Source organism: Sorex araneus, chromosome 1, assembly GCF_027595985.1.
Source record: "Sorex araneus isolate mSorAra2 chromosome 1, mSorAra2.pri, whole genome shotgun sequence".
NCBI classification, from domain to species: domain Eukaryota; kingdom Metazoa; phylum Chordata; class Mammalia; order Eulipotyphla; family Soricidae; genus Sorex; species Sorex araneus.
The window spans coordinates 50,517,151-50,534,592 of NC_073302.1; the positions used below are offsets into that span (position 1 = coordinate 50,517,151).

At 37.1% G+C, this 17,442-nt stretch overlaps 1 protein-coding gene across 1 annotated transcript; it reads right to left on the reverse strand.

The window, feature by feature from the left end:
- Window positions 1-3,059: 3,059 nt before the first annotated feature.
- DMRTA1 (DMRT like family A1) lies at window positions 3,060-8,011 on the reverse strand. Its single transcript, XM_004600365.2, has 2 exons — window positions 7,372-8,011; window positions 3,060-3,907 (listed from the first exon to the last, which is right to left on the reverse strand). Exons 1-2 carry the CDS (start codon window positions 8,009-8,011, stop codon window positions 3,060-3,062), a joined length of 1,488 nt encoding a protein of 495 aa, XP_004600422.2.
- Window positions 8,012-17,442: the final 9,431 nt, after the last annotated feature.

The following is a 17,442-nucleotide window of genomic DNA, read 5'->3' on the forward strand; positions in this document are numbered from 1 at the left end:
ACACTTTTTTAAAAATCTTCTATTTAATAGGATCAGCAGGAAAACATTATTTGAGCACTAATCAAGCACCAGAAATTATACAAGCTACGAATAGAAAACCACAAAACATTTTTCAGATTTATAGTCTAATTGATATTGACAAAACAATTTCCAAACCTGACGCTTCACTTGAATATTATCGTAATCCTGGGGATGCATATTATTGCTCAGCCTGAATTTTCAAATTCAAAAACAAATTCAATAATTTGCCAGACTGCCAGACAAATTCTCCCATTCTATAAAATTACTTAATTTCTTAAACTCTATAATTATTTTAGTAAATAGTATAAAATATATTAAAAACCATGTAAGGGCAGAAGAAATAGTACAGGGCGTAAGGCACTTGTCTTGCATGAATCTAACCCTGATTCAATCACCAGCACCTCATATGGTCCCCTGAGCACAGAGCCTGAGACCCAAGCAATAGACCCTGAGCACCGTCCAGTGAGGCCCTAATCACCACCACAAGCCCTCAGAGAAATAAAACATTGTGAATTGGCTTGTGGTGTTAGGATTATAAAATCACAAAAAACATACTGAATTTTGAATAATATCCCAAATAAACTTTTCCCTGTTCAAAATAAATTCAGTTTCCCAAATGACTACATACTTCTCTAGGTAAACCACACGATGAATCCAGTAACTATATCATATTCTTAAACCAGTTTTCTACTGTATGAAGCAACTTTTGAACGCAATATTTTACATTCTTTGTTCTTTATGGGTTGCAGCTAGCATTAAGAAAAATCATTCAATAAATCAATCAATTTATTTATTGAGCTTGTGGAGTATAAAATAACATGAGACTGACACCCAAGGACAGTAGGCACAAGGGCCAGGCAGATTGCTCCATAGTTGGAAGCCTGCCTCATGGGGGGGAGGGGAGGAAGAAGGCAGCTGGAATAGAGAAGAGATCACTAAGAAAATGATGGTTGGAGGGATTGGTAGGGACGGGAGATGTGTGCTGAAAGTAGATAAAGGACAAAACATGATAATCTCTCAGTATTTGTATTGCAAATGATAATGCCCAGAAGGAAAGAGAGAGTATGGGGGGAAATTATCTGCCATGGAGGCAGTGGGGGGGTGGGAAACGGGGGGTACACTGGGGAGATTAGCGGTGGGGAATGTGCACTGGTGGAGGGATGGTTGTTGGATCATTGCATGATTGTAACTCAAACATGAAATCTTGTAACTATATCTCACAGTGATTCAATAAAATTTTAAAAAAATTTAAAAATTTATTTATTGAGTCTAGATAGTAGCATTTAGGGTATTCAAGAGCCCTAATATAATTGCATGCAAAAATGTTATATGTATAAAGTTATTATTTATTAATATAATGTTATTCCATTTTTATAAGTTTTAAAGAGATTATTGAAAATGGTTTCTCCACTTGGCATATATTAACTGAATATGAAATATTTGTCAGATATTTTATATCAAAGTTTAAGCTTAGAATCTAAAATTTCCTTTATAAATAACAATATTGATCATATCAAATTTTTACAGATATGCTTTCTCACATCTGCACCATTCAAACTCCATTCAATGAATACCCTATTCAAACATGTTTACATCTTAAATCAGCAAAAGATACCATGTAGTCACTTAATACAATATTTTCTGATAAAACGTACTTCAGGAATGTATTCTAATAATGCACATCAAGAATGTATTCTAATCCAGCTTCATGTAAAAATCTTCATGGTAAGAGAAAAAATGGTTTGTATGTATAATATGCAGGTATATGTACATATACTGATATATACATACACAAATCCTCAGGGATCAAGTCATACTACTCAAATTTATTAAAACACCTCTAATTTATTCACTATCTTACAGCACAGCAGGATTTGCCCTGATTCTTCACAGTAAGAATCAAGTTATTGTCCTTAAAAAAAAAAATCACATATAAGGAAACTTCACACATTGTTTTATGAGCAGGGACTTCCTACTGACTAAAATATTTCGTTCTAAAATGACCTAGAAGGAAACAAGAAAGTATTTTTAAACTCTCATGATAACCTCTAAAATATTTGGAAACCTTTTATCTCTTCTCAATGCAGTAATCATCACATTTATAATAAAGAAATATTTATCTGAACAGTAATTAAATATTCTGCATTTGTACCTTTTAAGTATGGCTGCCATGTTTTTGTTACAAACATAAGAAAAAGATACTTCCAGATATAGGAATACACTAAAAATTTTGTCTGCAGAACATTTCCCTTATCATATGAAAATCTCCTTTTACCTCGACCCAAATGACTATTTCAAACAATAGTTAACTTACATATTAGGAAACTTAATATACCTAATTCCTAAACTCTATCAGAACTAAGATGCAATTAGTGATAGTAGCCAGGAGATGGAGCAGTCTCATTTTCTAACATTTACTTCAGAAAAATGTTTTATTGATGTTACATGTTATTACAAAATGGCAGAAATGAATAAAAATAAGATACTTAGGTAAAACAGGAATTTATAATTTCTCAAAAATTTTACTTATTACTACTTATATGTGAATAAAATATTAAAATATTTTAAAAGTTTTTGAGTAATAGTTTTCACTACTGCTTACAAAAAACAGAAGGGAAGAAAAACTTATAAAATAGTATTTAGAATTAACTAATTTTTAAATTTTTTCTTCTGGTTTATATTACATTGTATATTTTAAGAATTCCGAAAATGTTTCTACAACTATAAATTCCACTTTTAAATAAAATTTAAAATTTTAAGTTGTAAAATGAGGTTAAGAACTAATATTTTAAGGAGGAAAAATCATCATTGAAAGTCAAAATATTTCCTGAATTAGTCTGATGCAAGGCACATATAATATTCAAATGTACACTTAAGTGTTTCAAAAGAGTCTTTAAATATCAAGTCATTATGTTGCTTGTAAAAAAATAGCATTTTGAAGTTCTGGTAATCCACTTATACTGCGAACATATATAGAAATGTGGATGCGTGAGTGTGAGGGGAGGGAATTTTCCAAAGCAGGTGAATGGGCAGAAGCATTACAGATTGTCCTCAGTTGGCCTGGAATACAATCTACCACCAGTTACTGTGTCTTTACTGGGAAGGTAAGAAGATTCCCTGATCATCCCTGAAAAGGCATAATCCAATGATGGTCGGAAAGGCAAGCCTGGTACCAATCCAGGAGTTAGGTAAGGAGACATAAAACTAGATAGTCCTCTTCCTGAAGAAGAATATGCCAGCTGCAATGGACTGATTCCTAGTCTAGGATTTAAGCTGTAGAGATTTGATTCACCTCCATAAGAAGCAGAAGTGGTCTGAAGAGGGGAAAAAGCTGATTTATTCCCTAGTGTTCCAAAACCAATTCCAGTGAAACTAAAATTTGAAGCTCTCTGAAAAGGTGTACTTTCCAATTCTCTTGAGCTTGCTAGGTCCCTGGTGCTTGGTTTGTGTTCTTTCCCATTTAAAACCTGTTCAATGGCTTGAACCACATCCCCTTTGCAGAACTGCAGAATACCTTCTAGTCGGCTGCGCCTGTAACTTGGGAAAATCTTGGTCAAAATGTCAAGAGGGTCTCTTGATTTTGAAGTTGCTGTGGGAAGGCTGTCTCTGGTTGCAGCGAAATCTTTGGCCCACTCACTTTCATTTCCAGATTCCAGATCAGAGGAGGATAAGGATCTGGGACTTTCTTCACCTCCTGATTGTTCCCTGGGATGTGGTGACAGAACACTATCATCCTTGTATGAGTTTTCTGGAAGAGTTGACCTGACATTTTGTTTTCCAATGACATCCTTAGACTTAGGCAATGATCCCAGGGTGAATTGATGAGATTTGGAGATCAGTTCTTCTTGACCACTCTGGCATGTGTCACATTTACTCTCTTTTTGCTCTGGTGAAGGGAAAAAGAGAATCAAATAAAAGGAAACAACCCAGAACACTGTACTACTCACATGAAATAATGCAAAATAAAATAAGTTATTCACTAATTACATATTAGGAATATTTATTCATTGTAATAAATTTTAATAAACAGGTATTAGTGAAAGATCATTCAGAAGTATAGCAATGAGGGAAAGCTATTTATTATGTCAATTCAGAATCACAAGGATATACAATGTATAAATGCTGACCGAAGCTACTTAGGAATCAGAAGACAAGGGTCAATTAGCCCAAATGATAACATAGCACCCATATCTCACTCTATTCTTCCCATTTGGCAATTTGAGATGTTCCTAAATGTTACCAAAGTTTTGCTATTATCCAAGGGAAGTTTTTTTTTCTCACCATACACTAGCACTATGTTGTTATTTTTTAAGTAAATAAAATGACAAAGCTTAGATTAATAAAAAGAAGGAACAATTTTAGTATGAAAATGAATATTCTATTTAACCACTAATGTTAAACTTTTACATTCACTGTTTTTATGATCATGTTTTAGGTTCCAATTAAAGATACCTGAATAAGGTGGAAAAATAAAAAATTGTAAATTTCATTTAAAAATATCAAATCAATAATGACTACTGCTATACCAAACTAAAATAATATGAGAGCTCACATATTTTCTTATGTGACAATAGCTATTTTTTCATATCACTGAGAAATATGGCCTCTATTGTTAATCCATAGAAAATGTATTAGTAAAAGAGACTACAGTCAAATTATTTCTAAAACTATTCTAACTTTATGATGGTATTATTGATATACATATGAATCTTCCAAGTGTCTTATAAAAGAATATTGAGCATTTGCTCAAAATCACAACTCTCTTAAAAGTTAAGAAAAAACTTTCCAGAAACATAAAATAAAAACCTGTTTTTCCCACTTTTATATGATGTGATTATAAATATTAATAGAGTATCTAATATATTGATCAGACTAATGCCAAGAAAAAAGTAATAATATGTGTATATAATAAAACACTTTTACGTTTTATAAAATTTTATTTTACATTTCACTATTAACCTCTAGGTATATCTAGGTATATTTTATCTTTATCTCCATTAGGAAGATTAAACTGTTTAGCAGGATACTCAGTATTTCTGTACAACTTTTTTCTATAAAGTTCATTAATGCACCAAAACAAATATTTATAATAAATGAATTTATAAGCCACTATTTATAATGCCATGTGCTTTCAAGAAGTACTAAATTCTATGGAAGTATCTAAAGTGTATGTAATTTAACAGTTTAAGGGCTAAAATGCATCTTTATATATCAAACTTAACAAAAGAAAAGGTGTTCTTGCAGAATTACAAAGACTCCATAGTATTTTCAACTTCACATAAAATAATACATCTTTTCTAATGAACTCTGACAGCTGATGATAAATTGGCATTGGTCCACCACTGCATTTTACCTATAAACATGATTCACCAAATATGCCTACCTGAACACATAGTTCATTCTGACAGCAGTTTATGTAAAGAATATTATTATTACATTGTGCTCATGAAGTATAATAAGTGTAATAAAATACCGATTGCTTAATACTGTCCAGAAAATAAGAATAAAGGACCTTTGAAATACTCTGATACCGCTCTATCTTCTACACTCTAAGAGCTCCTTTTACTTGTTTACTTTATATCATCGTATAATATGACTTGTAGGTTTTTTGGAGAGGCTACATATCCTTTTCCTCTTGAATATAAGATTCCTTTGTGAAAGAAAATCTTGTTCAATTCTGAATCACTGTTAGTCTTTGTCTAATGAATGTGCAAAGTAAATAGACTACTTTAGTACAGTTCATGAATATTGTGTAAGGCAAGACAATTAAAAAAGCCATGTAAGAAGCCTTTACAAAATTGGCCTGCCTTTTAAGGTGGGGGTCAACTGAGGCAAACAGTAAAATAATTGGTTCTATAAAACAGAACACTTTGCAACCCCTCCCCCGCAAAGAAAACATGTTTGTGTTTAGCAGAATTGTCAATCCAATCTCACTGCAAGTTTAGTGTATGTAATTCTTTTACCTCTTTTACAGAAATTTTGCTTAATAGATTTGCTTTTCATCCCTCTTGATTTTTTGTGAGAAATATCTTATTTTATCTACTGAACTAAACTTAAACATGTGCAACAAGATAGCATAGTTGAATAAAATAAGCTATGTCTCATTTAAATGTCATCTTTTTCAAAAAGCACATCCTGTGATTTCATAAGGTCTGCAATTTTCACAAACCAGCTTTTAAATTAGTAATATTGTATCAAAAGTGTATAATTTTATTTGATACAACTTGTTTGGACTTAAACTACTGCAATGACTTTTTCACTGTTAGCAGGTCCTGTGGAAGGCTATGAAAACACACCAGATAAGGCACAGTAGTATCTAAATTAGCAGGGAAAGTTAATTTGTGATACATCAAACTTTTCTATATACACAGATTGCATTTATGCACACAACACACATGTAAATATGTGTTACATGCAGGAGATGAAGGAAATTTGCGTTCAATCAATAAAAGAACAAAAGAACAAGGGTTTGGAGAGATACTACAGCAGGTAGGGATAAAGCATTTGCCTCGCACACTGCTGACCTAGGTTTAATCCCATGCATCCTATATGTTCCCCTGAGCACTACCAGGCACAAATCCTGAATTACTCCTGAAGTTACCCCCTGATCATCGCCCCCAAACAAACTAATAATGATAATAAAACTCCCGGAAAAAGAATTACTCAATGTTAGAAAACCTGAATTCATTTTCTATAAGAACTGAAACTTCAAGATTGAAGGCTTTCTACACCTTGGGGTCTGCCAAACAGATGGGGTAGAGATGGAAATGCTTAAAAAATGTTAAGGGGGAGAGGGTGAAGAGACAGTCTGGCATTCTTTTCCTTCTAGCTGGCACCAAAGATTTACTTGCAAAGAACAGCACTCCCAACTATCGGTGAGTTTTCCACGCTAGAGCAAACTGACTTTTTTTCATATATATATATATGTATATATAAACAAATATATATTTATATATTGTATATATATATATATATATATATAGCTGTTAGCACCACAGGAGTCAGATCAAAAAGATCAAAAAAGCATCATCCCTCGTGATGTCCTGCCCATACCGAGAAAATCATAGCCACTCACTCGCACTTAACTCCATTCAGTCGGGAGTTGCTCTTGGGGAGCACGCAGGCTGCGCCTTTTCAGTATCTGGTCCTCCCTCTAGGATGGGTACAGCCCGCTCTTCCCAAAACTACGGCGCAGGGTCTTTGCAGCGCCCGCAATCAAGTCCGCCGGGACGCCTGCATTTGTTTTCAACACCCTCTTGCCTGTCTCCCGGGCACGGATGCCTGTCTGAAAGTTTTGTGCACCACACCCCGAGTGCCGTTTTGCCAGGAGCAAGGGAAGGAGCCACTCACCTGGTTTCCCGCCCGTCACGTCGGGCAGGAAAAGTTCGAAAGCTGGGGTGGCCGGACCCCCGGCGCGCCTCAGGGCGCTCAGCGCGCGTGCCGTCACCGGCGCCGTCGGGCCTTCGGCGGCGGCCTGGGGACTCTCCGTCCCGCTGCCGCCGCTGCTCGGGCCAGCCCCCGCAGCCCGACCCCCGGGGACCTGCGCCGAGGGTGCGGGGTAGAGCAGCCTCTGCAGCCCCCGGGCCTCGCTCTCCTCCTGGGCCTGCTGCCGGCGCAGCGCCACCTGGGCGGCCATGACGCGCTGGCGCTCGGCGATCAGGGTGCACTTGGCGCACGCACAGTCCCGCCAGCGGCAGAAGCGCTTGTGGCCCTTGAGCGCCGACACCACGCCGTGGTTGCGACAGCGGGCACACTTGGGCGTCCGCGGATAGCCGCAGCCCCCCGCGCCCGCGCCCCGCTCCAGCCCGGGAGCCGGCGGGCAGCCCCCGCTCCCACCGCCCGCCGAGACGGCGGCCGCCCGCAGGAAGAGGCCGGGGGGCCGCAGGAAAGTTGGGGGCACGGGGATCCCGGGAGGGATCGGCAAGGCCGGCGACAGGGCCGGGTGAGGCCGGCCGCTGCGCTCCCGGGCACCGCACTGGGGCCGCTCCATTCCCGGGACGCCGCGGGCTGCGCTTCCCGACGCGGTTGCCCGGCTGCTCCCCGCCAACTTTCGCACCGTCCCGGCGCCGGAGTCGGGGGTGGGGGGACACCGCCTCCCGGAGCAGAGGACGCAAGGAGGCGCAACTGTCCACGGAGCCGCTGGGGGACTTGTGGGGCGCGGGGCCAGAGGAGTCGCGGCGGACGGGCTACCCCGCCCACCCTGCCCGCGGACCAACGCCGAAGCCCGGAGAGGAAGGGCTGGGTGGGGGCGGAGAAGGGCGCCTGGCAGGGGCGGGGGGACACGCGAAAGACACGAAAACGGCCGAGATGTGGCTACAGATGCGGCCTCCCCAAAGAAGCCTTTTCTGATGTCGCCTTCTCTTTTTCCTCCCCCACTTCTCCTCTCTCCCCCTCCCCATCTCCTTCACTACTTCCCTCTCTCGTTCTCTCTCCCTCTCTCACTGGGATCTGGTGGGGGGGCGGGGAGGGGGGGCAAGGGAGGTCTGTAGCACTAAGTTCACGCAGTGCAAAACAACACTGGCTACACCGGCTACACCTGACGGTGTGGGTGGAGGAGGGCCTTGGTCCCAGGGAATCCAACTAAGGGCCTAGCGGATGGATGCTCCACCGCTTGCAGTCTCTCCCAGGCACCCTGAGCCGATTTTCATAAATTATGCTCTGCTCTCCATATCTATCTATCGCCCTTCTTAAATTAGGCAAAGATTTGGAGCCAGTCCCGGGTCCGCGTCTCTGAAACTGGTAAAGGTTTGAAAGTGGAGTTCTTTCATCTTTCTTTTCCCCAAGTAAAATTTTCTGAGTAGCAGCAAGGCAGTATGAGTGACAAAGCACTGTGTGACACTTTCCTCAATTGTTAATTAAGGTTATTGGGGCCAGGGAGATGCTCGGTTGGATTACTACCTGCTCTTGAGTGCAAGAGAGCCAGAGTTGTTGCAGAAGCCCTCCCGTTGTGGCCAATAATAAAAAGGAAATTAGTCCATATCTCGAATCCTTCTTGTGCATTTTTTGTTACACAAGAAAACATGGGTTCTGTGCATATTTTGAAATTTTACCACCCAAGTCTCTGTGAATCTATCTGGAATGGTTTTCTAGGCAGCAGTTGTGTTAAAACTTTGCAAATGTGGCATATTTCTATTGTAATAATTTCAAGTTGTCATTTAGATAATTTTTATACGTGCAATAACAAAATGAACCCCATATATATGCATCTAATGCCTTAAATTATAAACCAAGAGAGCATTTAAGGCAATAAATCATGAATGTTTTATATGAATAGTCAGAACTCTGTTTTTTCTTCAATAACATTTAACAGCCTTAATAGACAATTTATATTCTGATTTTAAAATGACAAATAGTAATAATAATATTTTTACTATTTCCTCCTGGTGACATACAGGCCACACCTTACTAATCAATATGGAGTTTCTTCTGCTTTCCCACTTACAATATCAACACCATCAGCACTCTCCTAAAGAGTACTCTAAAACACTGTCCTAGAGATTTTTTACCTTTTTCAAGTATTAGAACCACCTAGCGAACATTCAAAATATTGAGATACCCCAATATAAGTATTCTGATTCTTTTTGGCTTGACAATCACTGTGGAATAATTACTCAGGACACCTAACCTCTCCGATTCCATAGTACCCAAACTCTCACACCTCTACTCAAAATGTGAGAGTTTGTTTGAGCCACCTCTGCTCAAATCTAGTAATTCCCTAATTACAACTCATCTTCAATACATAAGAAATAAGCTTCTAGTTTGTCATATATTACTAAAGTACAGTGGGTGTCCTAATGAAGAAATCATTCCCTCTATTATTTTTTACTACTTCTTTTTCTTGAGTCAGTGTGCCTCACAATACTGTTAGGGACAGTGTCATAGAATACTTTGTTCCAACATCACACCCACCACTAGAATATCCACTTCTTATTAATGTTCTGAAGACCCTTCCCATCACTCCTCCCCTTTCCTACCCTGCCAAATGAATTCACTTCTCTAGACCAATTCTTCAGTTCTGATGCCTCTGGCCTGTTGCTGTTTCATAGCTATATACCTCTATATCCCTCTCATTCTCACTGAAGGAAATACCTCAGCATGATACCACCTACTTCCATCCATATAACAGCAAATTGCATGACTGCATCTTTTCTTATAGTCAAGTAGTATTCCACTGTAAATCTATATCACAGTTTTCTTTTCCAGTCATCAATTGTTGAGCATTTAGATTGTTTCAAGAGCATGACTATTGTGGAAAGGATTGCAATGAACATAGGAGCACAATGTCTTTTTCAAAATGGTGTTTTGACCCTTGGGGTCAATGACAAGAAATGGAATTGCTGGGCATTTTATTTGTTTGTTTGTTTGTTTGTTTGTTTGTTGGGGTGGGCACACCTGGCAATGCTCAGGGCTTATTCCTGGATCTGCACTCAGGAATTACTCCTGGAGATACTCAGGGACCACATGTAAGGTAAACCATGTACAAGGCAAGCACCCACCTGCTGTACTATCGCTCCAGCCCCTACCAAGTCATGTTATTCAATTCTTAGTATTAAGCAAGAAATGAAGTTGCTGAGTTATATTGCTCAATTCTTAGTATTTTGAGAAGTGTCCATTGTATTTTTCCAAAGAGAATGAATCAGTTTGATATTCCAACCAACATAAGTATGAGAAGGTTTCTTTTTGCCCACATCAATACCAACACTGGTTGTTCTTGTTTTTCTAATGTGTGCTAATCTCCCTAGTGTGAAGTGATATTGCATTGCTATTTAGATTTGCATTTCCCGAATCATAAATGATGGACAGCATTTTTTCAAATACTGTTCCATCATTTGTATTCTTCTTTATGGAAATGTCTCTTCATTTCTTCTCCCCATTTTTGATGCACTTGTTTTATGGTTGTTGTTGTTGTTGTTGTTGTTGAGTTTTACAAGTGGTTTATCTATCTTAGATATCAATCCTTTGTCAGATAAATGGTGAGCAAATATTTTCTCCCAATATGTTGTGTCTTTTTAGTCTGCTCATTATTTCTTTGCAGTGGAAAAGTTTCTTAGTTTGATGAAGTACTATTTGTATATCTTCACTTCATTTGCTAAACTAATAGCATTGAATCATTGAAGATGCCTTTCAATTCAATGTCACAAAGATAACAGGGTTCTCTTTCCTTATCTCTAAATCATACTATATAGCAATAATAATCAAGACAGTGTGGTAGTGAAATAAAGACAGACTCTAAGACAAGTGTACTCAATTGAGATCCCAGAAATTCAGCTGAGTATACCAGATACCCTAGTCTTCAAGAAAGGAGCTAAGAATATGAAGTGGAGCATAGAAAGCCTCTTCAAAATATGACACTAGAAAAACTGATCTTTCTATAATTTTAAGGACATAATTAGAGAAAAGAAAATACTGAGTTTGGTGTAAGTGTGTCAGAATTTTAAGGGTCTACTGTGGTTTAAATAAACAACAAAACCGTCCCAGAAAATAATGCTGTTTTCCAATAGTTCTATTTGTATTTGATTAGTCATGATGCTTTCCAATTATGACAATACTAATATTTATCCAAGTAAGTGAAAATAATTTTTTTGACACTGGAGAAAAATTTTAAGTTAACTAATTAAATAAATAGGCATTTAAATTAAAATAAAATATATAAAATAACAAAATCTCAGAGACTATTGATTAAAATTAAACATCTAAATAAATTGAGAGGATAACATGCCCATAAAACAAGACAACATTAAGAAGATGGTTCCATATAAATTTTAATTTCTAAAAAAAGTCTAGTCAAAATTGACAGAAATTGTCATTTCTGAACCGTTTTGAAATTCATATAGAGATGTAGAGTAAGGATAGCATTAGTAAAAAAATAGAAAAAATCCACAATGTGAGATAATAAAGTTTGGAATAGATTCTCCATAATTAAACACAAAGACATTTCACTGAAGAAAAGACAAATATTGTTAGAAAATTGACCATCTGTATGTAAAGTAAAACTAACTTTTACACAAAGCTCATAGTGCTTAACAAAATTGACCTAAATGAATCACAGACCTACAAACCTAAATATAAGTCCATTTTATGTAAAGATTTTTAAGAACAAGACTTAAAGTATTAACTATAGAGGAAATCACTGTCAGTCACTATCACTGTCATCCTGTTGTTTATCAATTTGCTCGAGCGGGCACCAGTAATGTCTCTATTGTGAAACTTGTTGTTACTGTTTTTGGCATATTAAATATGCCACGAATAGCTTGCCAGGTTCTGCCGTGTGGGCAAGATACTCTCGGTAGCTTGCTGAGCTCTCCAAGAGGGGCCGGGGAATTGAACCCGGGCCTGCTGAATGCAAGGCAAACACCCTACCCACTGTGCTATCATTCCAGCCCATAGAGGAAATAAATTTATAAATTGCACTTCATCAAAATTATATAATTCCCTTCTTCAAAAGACTTTGGACACTTTTCAGTCATACCATTAAGGAGACAATACTTGTAATATGTGTATCTGATAAAAGATTTTTATAATAACATTATTATATAATAATGTTCAGAACAATAAGAAAAAATACTTTGAAAAATGAGCAAAATATTTGAAAAACATGTCACTGGGAAAGATATATGGATAATCAAAAGTTAAAATGCTAACATAATTAGTCTCTAGGGAAAGCACACAAAACCTCCACCAAATAGCACTACAAATCTATGGTAATGTCTGAAATTTTAAAAACTTTCCACATCATTTTTGGCAAGGGTTTGAAGCATTAGGTCTCACATTCTTCCTAGTAGAAATTTATGGTAAAACCACTTTGGAAAAATTGAAAGATTCTTTCAAGCAGTACACATATACCTATCATATGATGCAGTTAATCCAGTCCTAGGTATCTACCCAAATAAAACAGAGCAAATGAACATGCAAATACACAAAAATTCATAGTAGTTTTAATCATAAAGCAGAAACTGGAAAGCCTACATGCCTGTAAACAGTTTATACAACCATAAAATGAAATACCTCCTAGCAACAGATAAAAGTACAGCAGTATGTATTATATGTGTTAAAAATTAATCTTAAATTTATCTTGAGAAGGACCAGAGAAATAGTGCAACACGAAAAACACTTCCTTATGTATGTTCAGCCTGGGTTCAATCCCCTACATCCTATATGGTCCCCCAAACACCACTAGGAGTGATCCCTGAGTACAGAGGAAGGAATAATTCCTGAGGAGCACAGCTGGGTGTGACCCAAAAAACAAAAAATAAATTAAGCCAAAATTTACCCTGAGATAAGGAACTAAATATGCTTATCCTGGAGCATATTCTATGTGATGTGATTTATGGGACATTGTAGAAGTCTATAGTGACAGAAAGCCCATCAGTGACTCAGAATAAATTTTATAGAAAGGCAGTGAAAAATGGTCAGGCAGAAGTACAAAGGAAAAATAAAACCACGGGGATGATGAGTTGCTGTTTTTATTGTAATGATTACTTTTGTGTAAGTCTTAAAATATAAAAAAGTTAATATACTGAATCTGTTCCTTTTTATATACTTAACACTGATAGCACTGTTATAAAAACTAAAACCCTCATTACCTCAGGAAAGGGAAAGAAAGAGAACATATGAAAGCACTTGGCACTTTGAGCAGAGATGATCGTAATTTTAGTGTCTAATTTGGAGCAATGATTTTAAACATTTGTAATTCTTCTTTTTAATGATCAATCACTGGATCACTGTATAAATGTCATCCCATTGCTCATCGATTTGCTCGAGCAGGCACCAGTAACGTCTCCATTGTGAGACTTATTGTTACTGTTTTTGTCATATCAAATGCGCCACGGGTAACTTGCCAGGCTCTGCCAAGTATGCAAGATACTCTGGGTAGCTTGCCGGGCTCTCCGAGAGGGACGGAGAAATCGAATCCAGGTAGGCCACATGCAAGGCAAACGCCCTACCCACTGTGCTATCACTCCAGCCCTTAATGATCAATAGAAGGTTTATTTAAACAGTGATATATAGTCATAACTTTCAGACAATATGAGATGCTAAATGTTTGGTCCAATTTTCCCTTCATGGATGAGCTTTTCTTTTCTATCTCTCTCCATTTTAAAAACATAATACCTGAATAAAAGGGGCCCAATTCCTAAGAATAATGTTTTAGGAGTGGGTTTGAAATTGGGGTAGACAGTTGATGATTTTGCAAAGGTCCAAAGATGCAGGGCTGAGTCTTTGATGAGCCTGTGGCAGCTGGGGTTGTTGTACTGAAGCAGGCACTCCCGTTTTAGCCAGATCTGATGGCCAGGTGCTCGGCCTGGGCCTTGCAGAGAGATGTACTCCGTGACATCGAGGGGAGTGGACAGGGTGGCAAGGCATGCTGGCTTGTACTCAGGGAATGACATTTTGACCCCACAGTTGCACCTGCATGGCTGCAATTCTTTAGAATACTGGAAATCCTTAATCTCTTCTCTCATATTGGAGCACTGTAGCACTGTCCTCCCCTTTGTTCATTGATTTGCTCGAGGGGGCACCAGTAATGTCTCCATTGTGAGCCTTGTTGTTACTGTTTTTGACATATCAAATATGTCACGGGTAGCTTGCCAGGCTCTGTATTTTCTCTTTTTTTCAAATTATACATAATAATTTAAAAAAAGAGAAAATTATTTTACTTTCTTTCATTCACATCACCAATAAGTGCTGTGGTTATTACTATAAGTCACTGAGATGCTAAAAACTGCAATAACAGAAGAATATGTTTCTAATTAAGCTGTGTGCTAGTATCACAAACACAACTTTTAGAAATATATCCTAAATTAAGTTGAAAAAGAGAAATGACTGAAAAATGGAAAATATAAAGATATTTGTGAAGGAGAAAATCAGGCTTATAGAATTTTTCTCAAGTTCAAAGACATACATGCACTTTCTTTTTAAGAATTAGTATTTTTCACTTTTAGTCTGATTTCTAGTCTACACTCAAGTCTTCTGGTCAACTGCTAATTTTTGTTGGTTCACAGTATCAGCAGACTGGAACATACAGTGAATCAACAATTATAAATATAGATCTTACACTGTGATCATTTTAGCCAAGATATCATACTCCCGGTTTGACTTTTCCATTGATAAATGAAAATAGTAAGTCATCATTAAGGATACTTCCAAGTGTATGGTTCACTTGATTTTCCAACTCTAGTCTGAAGTTAGTTTTTCATTAATATTATTTATCTTGAAGGAACTTCATTAATGAGCCTAAGACCTCAATCAAAGCATCTCTCTCATGGAGATCTAAAACTAAACCACTGGTTTAGCAAAAGTGCATATGCTTAGCAGAGATCTAGAGCTAAATCAATGGTAAAAGGAAGCAAAAGTGCATATGCTTAGCATAGTAGAATGAGTTCCGGAAAACTCTAGATTTGGAAGGCACTGTAGCACTGTCGTCCCATTGTCCATTGATTTGCTCAAGCGGGCACCAGTAACGTCTCCATTGTGAGACTCGTTGTTACTGTTTTTGGCATGTCGATACACCACAGATAGCTTGCCAGACTCTGCTGTGCGGGCGGGATACTTTCGGTAGCTTCCCGGGCTCTTCAAGAGGGATGGAGGAATCAAACCTAGGTCAGCTGCGTGCAAGGCAAATGCCCTACCTGCTATGCTATCGCTCCGGTCCAGATTTGGAAGACTCTAAATCACCTATTCTTTTACATATAAATATGTGAAACTCACTCCATTGTTTCAAAATACATGTGAGCACATTTTATATGGCCCATTGTCTCAAGGCTTCCCAGATCAAAATGTATCTTTGGCCTGCGTTTCTTTCATCCTAATAAAAGTGTCTTCAAAGAAACAATCTATATTTATCATGATGGTCAATGTCTTACATGTGAGCATAAATTTCAGCCTTAGACTGTGGCTAATCAAATGTAGACCCCAATCTGGGAAGAAACAGGCTTCCCTTGGGACTCAGCTTTTCCTGGCACATGGTTGTAGGGAGGTTGATTGGTGATCAGTAGCAAAGAATTGTTACTCCCAGAAAATTAGTATCTACTTGTAAGTGCTTCAGGCTGAGGTGATCTTACAACTAGGGAAAAATAGATCATTACACCAAGATTTGTAATGAACCATATCATTGTGCATCTTTGGAAAGGTTTCTAAGGCTTTCATGGGGAACATCATCTCTTGTCCCTTACTGTGAGATGGCAGGTAGCCAGTTAGAGACCATATACAGTTTTCTTCATTATTAAGTGAACACAGATTGTGGAAGAGTGTAGACATGTTTTGGTGTTTTTTTTTTTGTCTTATGAGTTATTTTTATAACAATTGAGAATGCTTACCTATAATCATAAGAAAATAACAGAAATAGTAAATAAATATATTTTTGTATGCATTTTATATGCCTGGCATTTGGAAAATACTCAACTCATTTTAAAAAATTGGATGCCACAAGATTTACTTGTAAGTTGACTGAATAGGCAGTAATATCATATTGCTTTTCCTTTGTATTATGAAATTGTCAAGAAGTAATTTTCCAGTGCATTAGAAATTAAATCTTTACTTCCTAGGTGTTTATATAAGCTAGAGTATGTTTTTTTCCAGTTTTGCTTCTGGGTGTTTATATAAGCTAGAGTGTGATTTCTCTTTAAGTATGGCTAATTGTTGAATTTGTTCAATATTTTAAAAGTCTTTCATAATAATTTTTTCTTAAAGGAAAAATCTTATGAAATTTTACAATTACAATCTCAAGTCACTATAACTATAGCATTTTTCAAACTGCTCTTAGTAATTTTCTGGTGCATTAGAAATTAAATTAGAATATAATTAATGGGAGCTGGAGCGATAGCACAGCAGGTAGGGCATTTGCCTTGCACACACCGACCCCGGTTCGATTCCCAGCATCCCATATGGTCCCCCTAGCACCACCAGGAGCAATTCCTGTGCATCGCTAGGTGTGACCCAAAGAGAAAATATATATATATATGCATATATAATTTATGTATTTAACTAAGAACATATAGTCACTTAGAAATTTGATGGGTTGATGTGGTAATATATTTACTTATAATTTTTCTACATTTAGAAAGATTACAATAAAATTGTATATATAATATGTTTAGCATTATAATATAAATGTTTGCCATTTTAAAGAACTTTTTGTAAAGATAACTTTTAAAAACTATAAATTTCATGTCACTCAGTCATTCTATACTTAATTCTAACTTAGAACATTTATGTTTTATTTTCTCCATTTTAAATATGAGATAAACATAAACATTCCTCACTATTTTAAATAATCTTTTTAGAAAAAAATTCCTATAAATAAAAATGCTAAATTAAAGGTAGTGAATGTTTTTAAAGCTTTTGACTAATGTAACTCACCTTTCCTTGAAGAGGTCATATAGATTTAAATTTTAATTAAATCATTGTAATTTAAAATTGTAAACC

Bases quoted from the DNA above. Each gene is read 5' to 3' on its own strand.
- DMRTA1 (XM_004600365.2), bottom strand. From the start codon at position 8,011: ATGGAGCGGCCCCAGTGCGGTGCCCGGGAGCGCAGCGGCCGGCCTCAC. The intron at 3,908-7,371 runs GTGAGTGGCTCC...TCCCTTCACCAG, and splicing joins CGTGACGGGCGGGAAACCAG to AGCAAAAAGAGAGTAAATGT.